The sequence below is a fragment of the Narcine bancroftii genome, chromosome 12 (genome assembly GCF_036971445.1).
Source record: "Narcine bancroftii isolate sNarBan1 chromosome 12, sNarBan1.hap1, whole genome shotgun sequence".
NCBI classification, from domain to species: Eukaryota; Metazoa; Chordata; class Chondrichthyes; order Torpediniformes; family Narcinidae; genus Narcine; species Narcine bancroftii.
This window is the reverse complement of record NC_091480.1, coordinates 31,982,217-32,001,783: the sequence shown is the minus strand read 5'-3', so window position 1 is coordinate 32,001,783 and position 19,567 is coordinate 31,982,217. Positions and strand designations below refer to the sequence as shown.

Sequence of the window (19,567 nt, the reverse complement as noted above, 5' to 3'; positions counted from 1 at the left end):
ATCCTCACCCCAAAAAAAAGATAAAGGTATCACTGCCGCTATATGAACCTGACGTGAAGGCAAAATAAAAGAAGAAACGAGGCCTACCGGGTTTCAGAAGCAGGGAGCTAGCATTTGTTCAGCTCCCCAGGTGAGGAATCCTCTTGAAGGTACTTCAGCTGATGTCACTCTCCCCCAGAGGTCAAGAGATGCCGTCGAGGAAGATGAAACCAGAAATAATGTCACGTGCATGCATGAACAACGGAGGCTTCAACGTCATCATCTGAATAAGAGTCAGGTTCCCAACATCAGGTAGTGAAGAGGAGGAGGAGAAGGTGGAGGTTGTAGTAACTAGAGGTTGTAGTAATACCAGGGGGGTTGGAGAGAGTAGGAGGTTCTGACCTCTGGTGTATCATTTGAGTAGTTATAACAGTGGTCATGGCCTGTATAATAAAGGGTAATGGTGTTAGATTACTTAACAACTTTTGGGATGGTTTTTTATACATTTTTTTACATAGATTTTTTTGAATTTACTATTTCCTTTTTTCTACTTTATCTGGATTAGTGGAGGAAGGGTGTCGAGCATTGTGGTTCTCTTTAAGAGATTTAAAGGGAAAAGATTTTCGGGCAGAGTAATATGCTTAAAATTGTAAATTATAATATTAATCGTTTAAACAGATGGTGAAGAGGAAAAGAGTTCTGGCCTGTTTAAAGAAATTAGCTATTGATACAGCTTTTTTACAGGAAACTCAACAGATAAAGAACACTTAAAGCTAAAAAGAGATTGGGTTGTATATGCAGTAGCTTCTTCTTTTCATTCTAAAGCAAGAAGAGTCGCTATTTTGGTTAAAAAAAAATATTCCAATTAAAATTCAGAGTGTAGTGGTAAACCCAGCGTTAAGATCTTTCAAATATTTTCAGAACTATGGACTTTTTAAAATTTCTATGCACCAAATGTAGATGATGAGAGATTTATCTGTGAGACCTTTTTAAATTTAGCGGAAGCTAAATTTGATAGGTGGAGATTTTAATTTCTGTATTGACCCAATTTTCGATAGAACTACAAAAGGCGTGTTGAGAAAAAAAGCAGCAAAATGGACATTGGATTTGTTGAAAGATTTGAATTTGATAAATGCTTGGAGAAGAATACATCCCAGAGAAAGAGATGACTCTTTTTATTCAAGCAGACATGATTCTTATTCTAGAATAGGCCTGCTTTTAATATCTGTTCAATTACAACAGTGGTTCCCAACCTTTTACTTTCCACTCACACACCACTTTAAGTATTCCCTATGCCTTAAGTGTTCTGTGATTAGTAAGGGATTGCTTAAGGTGGTAGGTGAGTAGGAAGGGAAGGTTGAGAATCACTGCTCTAGACCCAATTATTACTGAAATATTTTGCTTGAGAAAAATTGTCATTGGCCTATTTCCTTTGGAGTTATGAAACCGTGCACATAACGAATCAATTTGGGATGATTAAAACAGTGGTTTTCAAACTTTTTCTTTCCACCCACAAACCACCTTAAGCAATCCCTTATTAATCACAGAACACTTATGGCATGGGGAATACTTAAAGTGGTATGTGAGTAGAAAGGGATGGCAGGGTTGTCATATGCAGCAAGGCTAGAAAAACTGGACTTGTATCCATTGGAGTTTAGAAGGATGAGGGGGGACATGATTGAGGTATACAAAATCATCAGGGGGATAGACAAGGTGAAGTCTGATTACTTGTTCCCAATGATGGGGGAGACGAGGACTAGAGGGCATAGTTTAAGAATACAGGGTAGGCCCTTTAGGACGGAGATGAGAAAGCATTTTTTTACCCAGAGAAGTGTGAATCTGTGGAATGCTCTGCCACAGAGGGTGGTAGAGGCAGATTCGCTGACTATGTTCAAAAGAGAGTTAGATAAGACTCTTGTGGGTAACGGAGTTAAGGGTTATGGGGATAAGGCTGGAAAGGGGTACTGATGGTAATGATCAGCCATGATCTAAAATGGCGGTGCTGGCCCGACGGGCCAAATGGCCTACTCCAGCTCCTATTGTCTATTGTCTATTGTCTATTGAAAGTAAATGGTTGGGAACCACTGAATTACAAGGTAGGATGTGGAATATAAAGTGAGAATATTGTCGAATCATTCACCTTTATTATGACAATCACAATGTTAGATCAAAAAAATTCACTTTATTGATAGAGGTTAAATCTAACTCTATTAAAAAGAAAAAATTTTTGTGATTTTGTCAAAAAGCAAATTCAACTATTTTATGATGAGAATTTAGATTCAGTTGAGAATAAATTTGCAATCTGAGATGCATTAGAAGAATATCTGAGAGGTCAAATTATAAGTTTTACAATGAAGATTTAAAAAGGATTATATGAAATAAGTAAAAGAGTTGGAAAATGAGATATTAGTATAAGAAAAAGATCTTCAGAAGCGTCCTTCAGTTAAACATAGACAATTAATTAATAAAAAGTTTCAATATAATGCATTGCAAACCTACAGAACTGAAAAAAATTAATACAAGAACTAAACTGATGTTATGAATTAAGTACTTGAATGGTAATTGAAGTCTGAACAGGCTTTAAGAATGATTAATGGAATTAAAAAAGACTCAAATGCTGTGACTTAAAAGCCTCAAAAAATAAATGAAATCTTTAAGAATTTTTATGCAAAGCTGTACAGTTCAGAATCCTTAAAAGATTGTGATGAAATATTTAGTGAATATTAATTTACCCACTTTAAGTTTGGAAGAGTAGATAGAACTAAGTGCACAATTTTTGCAATTGGAGGTAACAAATTGCTGGGTGAAGACAGATTCTCACCTGAGTTTTATAAAGATTTTAAATAGGAATTGATACCTATATTTATGGAAATATTAAATCAAGCCTCCAGAACTAACAGGTTACCATATTCATTTTCAACAGCAATAATTATATTGATACACTTTAAACCCTTCTTGTTATAGACCAGTGGTTCGCAACCTTTTTCTTGCCATTCACATACCACTTTCAGTATTCCCCATGCCTTAGGTGCTCTGTGATTAGTAAGGGATTGCTTAAGGTGGTTTGTCGTGAAAAGAAAAAGTTTGAAAACCATTGTCTTAATTGTACCTAATTGACTCATTATGTGGAGTTTCACAACTCCAAAGGAAATGGGCCCAATGACATTTTTTTTCAAGCAAAATATTTTAGTAACAATTGGGTCTAGAGCAATGATTCTCAATTTTCCCTTCCCACTCACTTACTAATCACAGAGCACCAATTAAGTAATCCTTATGCAAAGAGTTACGGGGAGTAGAAAGAAAAAGTTTGTGAACCACTGTTATGCACCAATTTCTCTATTGAATGCAGGTTATAAAATAGTAGCCAAAATTTTGGCTAATAGTGTGACTAAATTATTGCCTAAATTAATAAATCTGAATCAAGCAGGATTTGTTAAATAAAGACTCCAGGCAGATAATATAGTTAGACTAATTAGCATTATATAAGCAACACAAACAAGAAGATCTGAGTATGGCATTGCTCTTCGATGCGGAATAGGCCTTTTCTAGATTAGAATGAGACATTTTATTTAAAGTTTTGGATAAATTTGGGTTTGGTCAAACTTTCACAAATTGGATAAGGGCATTATATAATAAACCTAAAGTGAAAGTGGTTACCAATGGACCAAGGAATAACCCTTCCTTTTTGGAGAGGTCTAGTGAACAAGGATGCCCATTAACCCTGGCTTTATTTATTTTAGCCATAGAGCTGCTGGCTGAGATTATTAGGAGTGATGCGTAAGTAAAGGGGTTTATGGTTGATCAAGAGGAGCATCAAATAAGAATTTTTGTAGATGATATTTTGATTTATTTGACTGAACCAGAGACCTGCTTTTGTAAATTGCATTTAAACTTGGAAGAATATGGTGAACTCTCAGGCTAGAAGGTAAATTCGGACAAAAGTGAAGTCATGCCTCACTCAAGGTGATTATACTCTCTGCCAAAGAAATATTCAATTTAAATGGAATAAAGAGGTGATTAAATATTTGGGTATGTGGGTAGATAATGATTTAAATAATTTGTATAAATTGAATTACTTACCATTGCTTAAAAAAGTTGGAGAGGATTTAAAAAAATGAGTCACCTTACCAATAATATTAATAGGTAAATTGTATTAAAATAAATATTTTTCCACAGATACAATACCTGTTTCAAACTTTGCTAATGTTACCACAAAATTTTTTCAAGAATTAAATAAACATATTAGAAAATTTTTTTGGAAAGGGAAAAAGTATAGAGTGTCTATAGAAACATTAACATGGAAATATGAACTGGGAGTTTTACCATCCCAATTACCAAGTGACCCAATGACAAGAGCTGCATTAGAAAAGTTAACATGGAAATTTGAATTAGGAGAAGAACAATTACCAAATTTTAAAAATTATTATAGAGCAGCACATTTGAGGTTTCTCTCTACTTTTTTTCAAGAGGTAGATAAGCCAACATGGATTCATATAGAAATAAAAATAGTAGACAAATCAGAGAATTTTATATATAAGTGGAATGAACAGCTTTTTATTGGAATCTAATGGCAGTGGAGAAGAAGCTGTCCTTGTGTCTTTAGGCCCCTGTACTTTTCCCTGATGGTAAGGGAGTAAAGATGGCATGATCTGGGTGGTGGGGGTCCTTGAGGATAGAGGCTACTTTCTTAAGACATTGCCTCTTGTAGATGTCCTCAGTCGAGTGAAGTCTGGTGACCATGATGTCATAAGCCTAGTTAATAACCCTCTGGAATTATTTATTGTCCTGATTGTTGGAATCTCCGTATCAGACAGTGGTACCAGCCAGATCACAGAGCAGTTAAAGTAAGCAAACACTGTGATTGAAGCCAAAACACAATGCTGAGAAACTCAGCAGGTCAAAAAGTGAATTTTATATAGCAAAGATAAAGATACATAACCATTGGTGGGGACTGGGGGTTCAGAGGGTATAACAGCAAACAGGGGAGGGTGTGAATGGAGAGATAGGGGGTGGAAAGTTAGAGTAAAGGGGAAGATAGGGAATACAGGATAAGAAAGTGAGTGAGAGCAGGCAAAGGTCTAGCAGAAAAAAAGAGAACATGAAGTTAATGCCATCAAAATATAAGATGTTGCTCCTCTAATTAATGGGTGGCCTTTGTTTGGCAGTGCATGAGGCCATGGGAAGACAGGACAGCCTGGGAGTGGGGTGCGGTTCAGAATTAAAATGGATGGTCGCCAAAAAAACTACGCACAGGCTGATAGGATGGGTAAAAATTTAATTTAAAATTAGACATACAGCATGGTTACAGGCCCTTTCAAACTGTTCCACCCAATAAAACCTGATTATCCTGCATTCCTGGAATGTTTTGAAGGATGGAAGGAAACTGGAAGAAACCAAGCAGACACAGGGAGAACATACAAACTCCTTACAGACAGCAAGGGATTGGAAGCCTGGTCCTGATCGCTGGCACTGAAACAGAGTTCCACTAACTGCTTCACTAACCGTGCAACCACTAAGTTGGTATCATGGTCATCAAAATTATCTTGTGTCTTTATGTCGGTTCCTGTGGTGCAATATTCTAGGTTTTATGTTTGATGAAACAGCTGCTATCCCCTGGTTTTCCACTCATTTTTAAAACACTGGTCTGCTCATGAATACTTTACTGATCAGTGCTTAATGAAGAATAAATGAATGGCACTTTGGTACACATGTTGTGTAACTTCCTCACAGCTTCAGTAACCCAGCTCAATTCTGTCCACTCCTACTGTCCATGTGGGGTATGCCCATTCTCTCAGCGATTGGGTGAGTTTCCTCCTTCATCTCAAAATCTGATAGTCGGGGGTTTAATTGACGGCTGTCAGTTGCCCAAATGTGGGTGGATGCTGGGAGGTTATTCATGCACACATGGGAGAGAATGAGCTGGAGGAACAATAGTGAAGGTTTGGGATTGGTGGAACTGTTAATCGAGCCAGTATCAACTCAATGGGCTGAAATGCCTCCTTCTACTTGTCATGAAATGTGAGAAACGTATGAGGAATTACCTGATGCTTTTCCGAAATGTACAGCAGGGAACTTGTCTCAAAACTACTTCATTGAATGAAAAGTACTGTTGCCCTTTCCTGAGGCAAGGAAAGGCCCCACAGAAATAAAATATAGATCTATGGGCAATCTTAACATTGACCAAAACACTGGTCTTTTCATTTAAATTATACTGAAATGAAGAATTCACAGGTGACAATAGCATGGGTCATATTGGTTCTTTATTAAAGCATTGAAGCAGAAAGGATGATTACAGAAATTTCCCAGAATTCAAGGAGAAATAATGATCAAAGAGGAACATTGTATCACATTTACTAAACAAGCTTTGAACCTAATGTAATACAAGTTATTGTAGCACACAGAATGTATCGTAGATGCCAATGATCAATGCCATATTAAATTGCATATTTCCTGAAGATGGTGGAGGATACATTTGGTTGTGAATTTAATGGTACTCATTGGAGAGACCTGCTGCCACCATCTTAAAAAACTCGAGGGCAAGTTTATGCTTCTGAGGCGTGAACTCCGTTTTGTAGGCTATAGCAAGCTGAACGAGGAAGGCCTGACCCAGAAGCTGCGAAGAAAACAGGACAATAATTATAGAGCAGTAATACATAACTGGAAAAATGCGATGAAAACTTCCTATGATCTTGTGGAGAATGGACCAGAAGGAAGTATTTGGTGCGGTTGGCCCACACCAGCTGCCAGGTGTGAAAGCCCATTCACCTTCTCCTTTACCCCTGCAGATGGACAATTTACTGGTGTTTCTATGCACGATATTGGGCTATCACATTTTGTTGGGTCTGGTTGATTTCACAGCTCACCTTTCATGAAAATGCACACATTCAAAAAAGATCAATTCCTACCTTGAAATTATGTGTATCCACTCCCAGTTGTTGATGTTTTATGCTGAGCTTCTCAAAGTTATGATTGATACCATTTATATCTTTAACGGCTAAATCCAGAGCATGAGCAACTTTTTTGGCATGTTCTTGAACACCATTGTCATTGGCTTTAAAATGACCATGGAAAGATTTAAACAGCCGGGTCGTCCAGGGAAAGACCTCAAACACCCTGGAGGGAAAAAAACAAAGTCACCAGGGTTTTTGTGAAATCTTGGAATATATTTACCTGTCATAGCTCGATACTTCATAAAAGACTGAGTTTACAGCAATGTGACAAGAACCGTAGTTGAATACTAGTTCCCTCATCCTGAAATAAGATCTTGGTATTCATTGCAATGAAATAAAACGTTTCACTGTAATCAATTCTTGAAAATATAATGTAAGAATTTGACTTGAAACAAGAATAGATTTGCATCTTACCTTTCCAAGGCATGGGCAGTTATATCAACATGAGGCACTCCTTTCCAGATACCCTCGATTTGTTCTATCGCCTCTTTAGTCAAATGCACCATTTTGGCTGTTAAGCTCTCACTGTCACGACTTGTGGAGGAAAGCAGTGTTGATCTGGAGTTTTGACTTCACTTTTATAGGCTGGAAAGGGGCTCATCTCAGGGTAAAAGCTGACTGTAATAGGCTAATTGCTTGGTGGGTGGACATACTTTCTATCAGCAGGCATCACCCTTCTGGGCTTCAGTGTTGAGATAAACACCTGGTGAGCATTTGTTGTTTGTGTTTCACTTCACGCCACCCAACACCAAGGTCAATTCCAATAATGAATATCACTTCAATACATTCTCTTAACTCTCCAGTGGTTAATGGAGTTTAGCTCTTACATTTCTTTCTTCCTGTTACACTTTTTCAACAGTTTAACATATTCTTTACTTTCACAAATAGACAGATTTCTTGTGTTGAAACCAATTCCTTGTTTGTTTATAAATATACTTTGAACAATGTCTTAAGATAAATGAATACGGGAAGATGCCGCCATTTGGTTATCCACTTTGATCACAATAACAGGGAGAAGTTGTTGTCTGAATGGTGAGAATTAGGAAAAGAGAGGTGCAACGAGACCTGGGTGTTGTTTTGCATAAGTCATTGCAGGTAGAGCAGGTGTAAAGTAAGCAAACAGCATGTGGAAATATGTTGCACGAGATTTTGAATAAAGTGGCGGGGAGGCCAGTCCTTGAATGTTATGTGCAGATTTTGTCCCCTCATCTAAGGAAGGACATTTTTGCTATTAAGTGCGTGAAGTGAAGATTCACTGGAGAGACAGAATTCGTGTATAGAGAAAGACTGGATATGCTACAGTTATACTCATTGGAATATAGAAGGAGGAGTGGGTATGTTATCAAGATGTATACAGTTGTGACAGGACTAGACAGGTTAGATGCAGGAAGAACATTTTCAATGTTGGGGAAGTCCAGAATGAGGGTCACAGATAAGAGGTGAGTAATGTTGAACTGTGTTGTGTGGGAAGCAAAATGTATGGTGGGTTCAATGAAGAGCATGTCTGGACACAGGCTGAATTTACAAATAAACATTATTGAAACACATGTAAGGGGATCACAACAAGGATGGCACATGCAAGTATCTCAATCACACAACACAGTGCAACCCAATCTCTTCCGACTTAACACTACCACCAACTGTTTATACAGGCTTATCACAATACACTTCCCATGGCCACGTGTCCAATATGGCCATGGCTCAGCTGCATCTACAACAACAACAGACTACAACAGCCTAAATCCCTCTGTACTCTACACCTTACCAACAACTCGTTCAGCATTGCCTCTTTCATCTCAGGGCCGAAGAGCAAAAGAGGAAGTGCTACTGAACATGATGTACTATATAGTGCAATAAGCTGGAGAATATTTCCCAGGTAATCACTGGGTGATTAATGGAGTCTATGGTCAGGTGTGCATTATGGGTGGGCACAGTCCAACCTTGATTGGCAGGTGATGCAACTTCCGACTGGGTTCCAAACAGAGAGGTCGTGTGACCCTCCACAGTTCACATTCCCACCAGGTTCCATATGGAGAGGATGCATGTCCCTCCATAGACTGAGATAAGAACCCATCTTCACTAGAGAGTTGTGAATATGCTTCTATAGAAAGTTATGAACATTTCATTAGATAGACTAAGAAGTGAGTTGGATTTGGCCCTTTGGCTAAAGGGATCAAAGGTTATAGAGGGAGAATAAAGAGAGATGAATGGTGGTGCAGGTCAAAGAAACAATTAGCCTGCTCCTTCACCAATATTCTTTGAATTTTCAATGAATGTTTTCAAGGAAAATTGAAAATCTGAAACCAGTGTGTTAAATCCAAGCAAAGGGATGGAAGAAAGTTTGAGCAGCACTTTGTCGATGACAGCTTGACAAATAATATCAGAGTTTAACCGTGAATGGACAATGGCTGGTAATTATAAATAATGTACCTCAATAAGAAATATAAGTGCAAGTGTATTACAGGAGAAATTGAAGAGAGATAACCCTAAGTCTTGAGTAACTTGTGTAACTTGAGTAGCCAATTTGTTTGACATGGACATGCCGGGCACTTTTCTGTCCTGTGAAACTAACTAGATTCACTAGTGGTGAAGCGATGGATATCTCTTTGGAAGCTTGTTATTAAATTCACTGCTAGATGATCTGAAGGTCAAGGGGTTGTGGATGAAGCTGATGGTTGTCGAATGTTACTTTACTTTTTTCAATTGTTTTATTGAATTTAATAGAAAAATATCTTAATACATGATTTCTTTTTATAATAGTTTATTTAAATGTTTTGACCATAATATATGCAGTCAAAATTACAAATTTAACAATTACAAGTACAAAAGCAAGAAAAAGATAAAAGAAAGGAAAGAAAGATGAGAAAGCAGACTGGATGATTGCTGAAAAGTTCCGCACATTCCATGGACCATACATCCGTTTTCTATTTAATTTTCTTTGGAGAAGATCAATGCAGGTCTCAAGGATTAGGAAGAACACAACTAAACATTTACACCTCAAAATTGTATATACGGATGCCAAACGTGTTAAAATATGTCATACTTATTTCTTAAATTATAAGTAATTTTCTCAAGGGCAATACAACACTACATTTCTGAATTCCAATGTGCCAAATCTAGATGTGAATCAGGAGTTTAACTACTGGATATTTAAAGTACTGGAAAGACAAGGATTAGGTCAAATCTGTATAACTTGGATTAAGGCATTATACAATAGACCAAAAGCTAAAGTGGTGACTAATGGACAAATCTTAACATCTAGTAGACTAGAATGTCTGCTCTCTCCAGCTGTGTTCATTTTAGCTATACATGATTTCTAATTGATTTTATAATTCAATTCAATTCATAGTATCTACATAACAGATATAAATTGCTATACAGAATAGAATCAGGCAACATATCTTGCTCAAAACCTTGGAGTCTGATGTGAAAGATAGAATTAAGAATCCCTTATAGGGACTATAAATTTTCATCCTATTCTATAATGTGATTATTATTAATTGTCTACTATAGCCTGGATTTGTCTTGAAATAAAAATTAAAAAGAAAAAAAGAAAAACCCTTCTAATCCTACCTCCTCCCACTAAATAAGGTTAAGGTTGTCGAAGGTTACAAGAGGATATAGACAGAATACAGGTTTGGGCAGAGAAGTGGCAGATGGACTTCAATCTGGATAAGTGTGAGTTCAATCTGGATAAGTGCAAGTTCAATCTGGATAAGTGGAAGGACAAACCAGATGGCTAAATCCAGGATTAATGATCAGTTACTAAAGAGTGTGAATGAACAGAGGGACCTTGGGGTCTAAATGCATGCATTCCTCAAGGTCGCTGCACAGGTTGATAGGATAGTTAAGAAGGCCTTTGGGATGCTGGGTTTCATTAATATGGGGACCGAGTTCAGTAGTAGAGAGGTCATATTGCATCTCTACAAATCTCTATAAGTGTGAGATCACACTTAGAGTATTGTGTTTCATTCTGGTCACCTCATTATTAGAAGGATGTGTAAGCTATGGAGAGGGTGCAGAGGAGATTTACCAAGATGTTACCTGGATTAGAAAATAAGCGGAAAGTTTAGCAGAACTGGGACTTCTTCTCTTTGGAGCATCAATTTGGAGAGGTCAACAAGATAATGAAAGGCATAGATAAGGTGGACAACCAATGCCTATTTCCCAGGACAGGAGCAGCAAACACCAGAGGACATGTGTACAAAGTGAAGTGAGGGAAGTTTCGGGGAGATATCAGGGCATTTTATATGCAGATTTGTAGGTGCTCAGAATCCCTTGCCATGGATGGTGGTGGAGGACAAAACATTTGGGGCATTTAAGAGACTCTTACAGGCACATAGATGGAAGAAAAAAGAGGACGGGCTGGAGCAGACGGCGGAAGGGAAAAGGTTGGGCGATGATGGACATAAGGCAGTGGAGCTATGCGTTAACATGGATCTGGAGATCCCCTGGGCAATGATTAAGAGCATAAAATATGTTAGTTTTAATGTCAATGGTTTGAACGGATCAGTAAAGAGGAAACTGTCTTGGCGCACATTAAAAAAAAAGGGACCAGATCTGGCCTTTCTCCAAGAAGGAATGAAAACACCAAAACTAAAAAGGGGGTGGGTGGGTCAGGTAATATCCTCCTCATTCAGCCCACATGCAAGAGGGGTGGCAATTTTGATAGGGAAGAATGTTCCAGCGAGAGTACAGAAAGTGACTACAGACAGAGCAGGAAGATTTGTAATGGTGCATTGCCAAACATATTCAGAATCCTGGACCATAGTAAATGTATACGCCCCCAACTTTGATGATGATAAGATTATACATAGCACTTTCCTAAGACTGGCAGAAGGAAACGAGAACATCCTGATTGGAGGAGATATTATTTTTTGTCTGGATCCTGTCTTAGATAAGTCAACAAAGAAAATAACTAAAACAAAGGTGGTGAAGGCTACTATTGGCTATATGAAGGAGCTGAATTTGATGGATATGTGGAGGTGAAAACATTTGAGGAAGAGGGATTATTCCTTCTACTCAAAACAGCATGACTCTTATAAAAGAATCGATTTTTTTTCCTGGCCAGCCCACACAGAAGGTATGATCATGGAAGCTGAGTATACAGCGAGACATCTCTCAGATCATTCATCTCTGACATTAACAATAGAAATATCAGATAAGCAGGATACGACATACAGATGGCGTATTAATGTGTTTCTGCTAAAAATTTCTCCAGCATTCCCACTGACAAGATCAAGTAGACATGGGTGTCCATTGTCTCCAACCCTGTTCATATTGGCCATGGAGCCATTAGTTGAAGATATTAGCCAGGATCCAGACATTAATGTTTTTAGAGCAGGCCAGGAAGAACATAAAATAAACTTATTTTCAGATGACATACTGATATATCTGATAGACCCATCAAATTCATTGTCCAGGCTGTGCTCTACTCTGGAAGACTATGGAGAGATCACTGCCTACAAGGTTAATTGGAACAAGCGTGAAATTATGCCACTCATTAATGGGGAAATACAGTTAATATTAGCAGAAAAGCTATCTAAAGTTTCCACCCCACAAACTGGGATCAAATGTCTAGGTGTTAGAATAGATAACAACTTTAATAATTTATATAAATTGAATGATACCCTGTTGCTTGAAAGAATTGAGGAGGACTTAAATAGGTGGATGTTCCTGCCATTAAACTTTGTGGGCAGGGATAATTGTATTAAAATGAATGAGTTGCTGAGACTTCAGTACCTCTTCCAGACAATGCCTGTGGCACTGCCCCAGGGATTCTTCCAAAATAATCCAGGAACCACCAAGAGTAAGAACATTTCTGTGGAAGGGAAAAGTGGCTAAGGTCTCAATGGAAAAATTGACCTGGGATTATAGTCCGGGCAAATTACAAATGCCAGACATCAAGAAATATTATTGATCAGCCCAGTTGAGATGCATCACCTCACTCTTTGAAGGCGGAGTAGTACTCTCCTGGTCACAAATTGGCCTGCACATGGTGGGTGAGAAGGTGGCAGAGGACTTTATTTACAAATGGGATGTCAAATTGTTATCTGTAAAAGTAGGCAGCCTTATACTAAAACAAATCTTCACAATTTGGAACAAAATGAACCAATATTTAGGTTTCAAAGCCCCACTTGACGCCCCTGACTCTGAATAGATTAATATCATTAACGGTAGGAACAAGATCCTGGGCACCTGGCGTCGGATGGCCTCAGGTGCATAGAGGACTGTTATGAGCAGGGGTAACTTATGTCACTCGAACAACTCAGACATAAGTATGGTTTATCAAACAAGACGTTCCACTGCCACCTTCAGATAAAATATTTTCTACAGGACAAATTAGGTCCAACCATAGCCTTGCCAGAATGCAGCCACATAGAGACATGGAAGTTCATCTTGGCAATGTATTCCCTGCTCCAAAAGGAAGGCTTCAAAAATCAAGACATTGGTGGGTGTTGGACTTAGGAATAGCAATTGATGAGCGGAGCTGGTCCGATCTATGTTGGACCAGCATGACTGCCTCCATCAACCTGTGGTATAGGCTGGTGCAGTACAATTTTCTGCACCAGTTGTACCTGATGCCACAAAAATTGAACAGATCTAAACCAGTATTATTGGATTAATATTTTAGATGAGGTATTGAGACAGGAACCTTGTGCAAGCAACCTGGACATGTACCAAGGTGAGGCCCTTTTGGGTGGAGCTAGCTCAAGTCCTTGGAAAAATCATAGGCACAAAATTCCTTCAGGACCCTGAGTTGTTCCTGTTGGGAAACATAATGGACATAAGAATGAATCTGTCCAAATTCCAAATCCAATTCGTGATGATTGCATCAACAGTGGCCAGGAAGTGCACAGCAGTTACCTGGAAATCTGATTCCTGTCTGAGCACTGTGCACTGGAACACAGAAATGTAAAGCTGTGTTCCCCTGGAGAAGATCATTAACAATCTATGGAAAAAATACGATACTTTCAAAAAAATTTGCCGACCATACTTAAATTTCATGGGAGCACGACTATAGGCGGCCTGTCGTGTCTCGCTGCCCTGCCTTCCCCATCTACTCCTCAACATTTTGTGGGGGGGGGGTGTGGAGGGTGCATGGGGGGGCCATCTTATCCCAACAAGGTAAAGTCAAGAAAAGAAAGCAGCCTGTGCTCTGGCCGTCGTGCCATGACAAACCCACAAAATCCTGATATATGTTTCGTCCCTCTGTTGTGAATGTCTTTAGTGCCTTGTGTAATTGTGATCAGTTAAACGTCTAGTGTTGAATCTGAGGGTTGGAGAGGAAGGGAGATTAAAAAAAGAGCTTTAACTCTGCAGAAACTGTATAAAATGGACAATTATAAATTGTTCTCAATGCTGATACTGTTAACATTGACACTTATAATGTTGATAACTGTTTGAGTTCGAGTTTGGAAAATCATAAATAAATATTCCAAAACAAAAGGAGAGGGAGTGAGGAAGGTCATTTTAATAAAAGAACCCTGAAAGGTGAGGCAAATGAGTTCACAGCATGGATGATCAGAGGGGGACAATGATAACTACAAATATCATGGAAGCATATTTGAGGGATAGGGAGCATTGGTCACTCACTGTTTCAGTCGACTGGTGCTTCTGGTGTAATGGGGATAGGTAAACAGGTTGGAGAGCTGTGATATTGAATAGGGAGGGCATCACAACAGCACTCAGAGAGGATATTCCAGGGATAGACAGCGATGTCATATAAAAAAAAATGTAGAAATACAAAAAGTATTTGTATTGGAATCGTGGTGATGGCGATATCTTGCCTGATGTGGGTGAAGGCCACCTGCGCCTCTGTGGGGAAGGGAAAGGTGGTGGCCTGCGCCACTGGGTGGACCTCGTTGGAGAATCGGGGGACCCACTGGGAGTAATACAGAAAGAGGCTTAGGCACCTTGAGCGTATGGGGGAGGGGCGGTTCAATTAGAGGATGCATGCATTCTGGGTCAGGACCGATGACTCCATGTTCCATGATGCAACCCAGGATGGCGAGGCTGGTGATGCTGAACACACACTTCATTCTGTTATAGATGAGGTTCAATGTCTCTGCCATCTGGAGGAATCTCTCCAGGTTGGCATTGTGGTCCTGCAGATGGCAACATTGTCCAGGTATGGAAAGTTCAATTTTAGCTTGTGCCGGTTTACCATGCGGTCCATCTCCCGTTGGAAAATGGAAACTCCATTTGTGACACCAAATGGGACCCGACGGAACTGGTAAAGGCATTCGTCTGCCTCAAAGGCAGTGTAAGGTTGATCCCAGGCGTGAATGGGGAGCTGGTGGTAGGCTGACTTCAGGTCAATGGTAGAAAAGATCCAGTACTGGGCTATCTCATTGACCATGTCAGTGATGTGGGGCAGTGGGTAGGTGTCCAGCTGGGTATACTGGTTGATGGTCTACCTATAATCGATGACCATCCTTTGTTTGCTGCCCCCTTTTACTACTAGGACCTGGAGATTCCAGGGGCTATTGCTGGGTTCTATAACTCCCTCCGCCAGGAATCATTTCACCTCGGCCTTGATAAAGCCCTGTTGGCTGCACAGTAGCACCTACTCTTGGCCACTATAGGTTTGCAATCTGGCGTTAGGTAATTGAAAAGGGATGGTGGGGGTACCGGAAGGATGAAGAGTCCGCAGGTAGAATTAGAATGGTCATAGGACTTTGTGTTGTGGATGGTGAGTGGGGGGAGTGGGCCACTGAGGCAAGAGTGAGGCTGTGGAGGTAACACTGGAAGTCTAGTCCCAGGATAACCAGGTCACAGAGTTTGGGCATGACCAGAAGCCTGAACCTTTGGTATGTCTCCCCCCCCCCACCACACTGTTAAGTTCACTGAGCAGCACTCCTGTGCCGTGATCGAGTGGTCTTAGGTCGCAAAACCAATGGGGAGGTTTGTTGGGTACACTTTGAGTTTCATTGTCTGGACCACCTTTGGGTGCACAAAGCTCCTAGTACTACTGCTATCAAACAGGCATTTTGTTACCTTCCCATTGACAGCGATATCCATCATTGAGCGCCCAAATCCGTGGGGGGGAATGACCTTTGTCCGTGTGGTGGATGCTAGGACCACCTCGGGATCTGAATTGCTGCTCCCCAATGGTTGTGGTGAGCAGTAGCCAGTGGACGGCCGTTGGAGCATGGGAGCGTGTGGCTCCGTGCGCGCACATGTTGACCATGATGTCTGGTTGGCGTGCCGGTGTGGCTTGGGACAGTGCTACTGGGGGTTGGCTGCTGGCCCATGATGGCGGGACCCAGGGGATGCACACAGTGTCGATTAGGCTCGGCAACTCAGCCGGAAGAGACTTCACTGATGTTCGGCCGGAGGTGGCGTCATTGGTGCAGGCAGAAGACTGGCCGGAAGTGACATTGATGGTATGGGTAGAAGTTGGGCAGTGAACGATGGTGGCACCCGTGGAGAGCACAAGGCCATAGCTGAGCCAGAATTGACATCAGTGCGGGCAGAAGTGATGGGTAGGGTAATTGCATCACCCGGCACTCGAACATAGAGTGGCTCAGAAGGTCGGAAGGCACTCCCAGTTTGTTGTGGAGGGCCGAGACACTCCTTGTGGATTTGGAGAGGCACACCTTGGTGAAGTTGCCTTTCTTCCCACATTGGGACCAGAGTGAGTTCATCGTAGGGCAGTTCTTACAGGATCACCTGTCTGACCCACACCAGAACCCAAAGTACTTCCAGCAGCGGCTGACCTGGTCTTCCGAAAAGAAGCCGCGCTCACTCATGAGGTCATTAACTTCTAGTTGAGCCTGATCAAGTGCTTTTTACCAACTCTAGGGTGCTGGCCAAGCCTTTCTTCCCCAACTCTAGCAGCCGCTGCCTCGCGAACTTCAATCTCACTCCTGCCAAGAATGTGTCCCGATTTGGTCCTCCTCTCTCACCCAGGCCCTAACCGCTTCATCGTGGGATTTCCCAGTCAGGGCCCACAGTTCAAGTACATAATCATCGTCCAGCAACTCACTCAGGTGTTGCCGACATTGAGAGAGCCAATGTCTCACCAGCTTGTCATTCTGATGCTTCAAGTAGTAGGCCTTGAAGCCTCCTATGATAGACCCATCGGTTGCACAGTCCCTGATGACAGCGAACTCCTTTGTGCCGACTTGAGAGAGGAGTGCAGATCTCCAGAGACTATTAGAGTTGAAGACATCTTGCTTGGCTGTCAGGTAAGATTGAAAACACTCCAGCCAGTAAGCAAATTCCTCCAGGGCCTCTAGGGACAGAGGGTCAACCTGGAGGGCTTCAAAAGGGCTTCCATACTGCTTCAAAAGCTAAGCTATTATTTATTCACTTACATTCGATGGCCAGTAGATACAATAGTCCTCAGGTGAATCTGAGGTGAGGTGGGAAAAACCAGGGTTTATATTGGGATAGGTGAGGGTGGAGCCAAGGGAGGAGCCGGTCATCTGAACAATTCCAGTTCACTGCACTCAAAAAGATTGATTAAGACAGGTTGGCTAGTAAAGGGACATCTGGTATGTGTGGTGTAGTGATGTATGTTGGTGACTGTGTAATGTTTAACATCATTCTGACTCCTCAGATAATAAACAGTGTGCATCCCAAATGCAGATAGATGTAATCAAATTCTAAGCTTGGACTTTAGCTAGTAACATTCATGCCACATAAGGGTCAGGCAATGACAATATCCACAAAAGAAAGTGAAGGCCTTATTCCCAGACTCAATGCATTTCCATCACAGAAACTCCACGATTAACGTTCTGGGGTTTACCATTGACCAGAACTAAACTGCTGCGACCATGTCTACAATATATATTTTTTAGACATACAGCACGGTAAAAGGCACTTTCGGCCCACGAGACCACGCCACCCAATTACACCTAATTGACCTACAACCTCAGGTACATTTTAAATAGTGGGAGGAAACCTGAGGCCCCAGGAAAACCCAGGCAGACAAGGGGAGAAAGTACAACCTCCTTACAGACATGCAGGATTCAAATCCTGGCCCTGATCGCTGGTGCTGTAACAGAATTGCGCTATCTGCTATGCTAACCATGCTGCCCAATGTAACAAGGGAAGGTCATGGGCTAGGGATCTGTGGTGAGTAATTCAACACCTAACTCATTTATTACTGTATGTTCATTATCTACCAAGTAAGGAGCATGACTGGCACCTGTTGCCCACTTAGTCCACTGTTGATGCTCAGTAGCCGCAGTGAGTAGCATCTACAAGATTTATTGAAAACACTGATCTAGTAAACCAGGGTCTTTGTTTATTTTGCATTGCCATGTTGACCTCTGGTAGATTGTTGTACTCATTGTATTTGTATCCCAAGATCTCTTTGTTGTTCTACACTTTGGAACTTATAGCTTTTAAATTATAAATAACACCCCCCCCCCCCCCACACACACACACACACACACACACACACACACACACACACACACACACACACACACACACACACACACACACACACACACACACACACACACACACACACACACACACACACACATTGCAAATTCATGAGTTGACTTGGCTCAAGACAATCGATAATTCCAGGGAATATTAATCTATGCCTTAAAAAAAGAAAATAATTTTTAAATTGAGACCAGTAACAGGCCATTTTGACCCATAAGTCCATGACATCCAATTGACACCCCATCAACCTAGACACCTGATACATTTTGAACGTTTTGAACTCACCTTTGTTTTCTGACTCCCAAAGAATATTCCAATGAAAATGCTCCCTTTATGGTTTTTAGACTGCAATGTCAGGAAAATCAAGGAAAAAAATATCATAATTACTGCCCTTGTGGTCATTTACACTGGGCACCTTTTTAGACTGCAAGTCCCTGACTGCAACAGTTGGATGTGTAGTAGAGTGGATGACTGTCAGGCCATCAATTAATTTTTCCAGTCCGATTTACACTGCAGGCTTCCTCCAAAATGTTGTAGGGGTCCTGCAGGATAAATCGCGGGGCAGGAATTGACTCAAAATTCCTGCACATTCCTTTATAGATGGCCCACGTAGCATTAAAATTCCTTGATTGTGTCATTGCATGCCTGCAGTCTAAAAACCACACACAATATGAAGTTTACAGATGGAAAATTCACACCTTGTAATATTCATCCAGTCAAAATATTGCAAGACAGCCTAGAGATAATTCAGAACCAATAGTGCACTTTGTGTGTGGTTAGTGAGGGCAGAGCAGTGGACATTGTAAATATGGACTTCAGCAAGGCCTTTTATAAAGTAACAAATAGCAGGTTAATCTAGAAGGTTAAATCAAGGTGAGCTAGCAATTGGATTCAAAACTGACTTAGTAGAAGCAGGAAGAAGTTAGTAAGTATAAGGTGGTGTAGAAAATGGTAGTTACCACAGATCATTCTAAAATAAATGATATATTAAGAGAATTTTATTCAAGATTGTACACTTTTGAATCTAAATAGCCTAATGATGGACTTTTTGGATTACCTAAATATTCCCATGCTTTCTCAGAATAATTGTATGAGTCTAGAGAAGCCTATTTCCCAAGAGGAAATACTTCTTGCAATTTCTGGTAAATTGCAAATTTCTTGCAATAGTCTGGTAAATCTCCAGGACCTGATGGGTACCCTTTTGAATTTTAAAATCTTATTTTTAAATT

At 40.5% G+C, this 19,567-nt stretch overlaps 1 protein-coding gene across 1 annotated transcript; it reads right to left on the bottom strand.

Annotated features, from left to right (window-relative positions):
- Positions 1 to 6,222: 6,222 nt before the first annotated feature.
- Positions 6,223 to 7,495, bottom strand: LOC138747470 (hemoglobin subunit beta-like). The gene is made up of 3 exons (XM_069906717.1): positions 7,344 to 7,495; positions 6,885 to 7,092; positions 6,223 to 6,592 (listed from the first exon to the last, which is right to left on the bottom strand). Exons 1-3 carry the CDS (start codon positions 7,433 to 7,435, stop codon positions 6,464 to 6,466), a joined length of 429 nt encoding a protein of 142 aa, XP_069762818.1. The 5' UTR covers positions 7,436 to 7,495; the 3' UTR covers positions 6,223 to 6,463.
- Between the last annotated feature and the right edge of the window lie 12,072 nt (positions 7,496 to 19,567).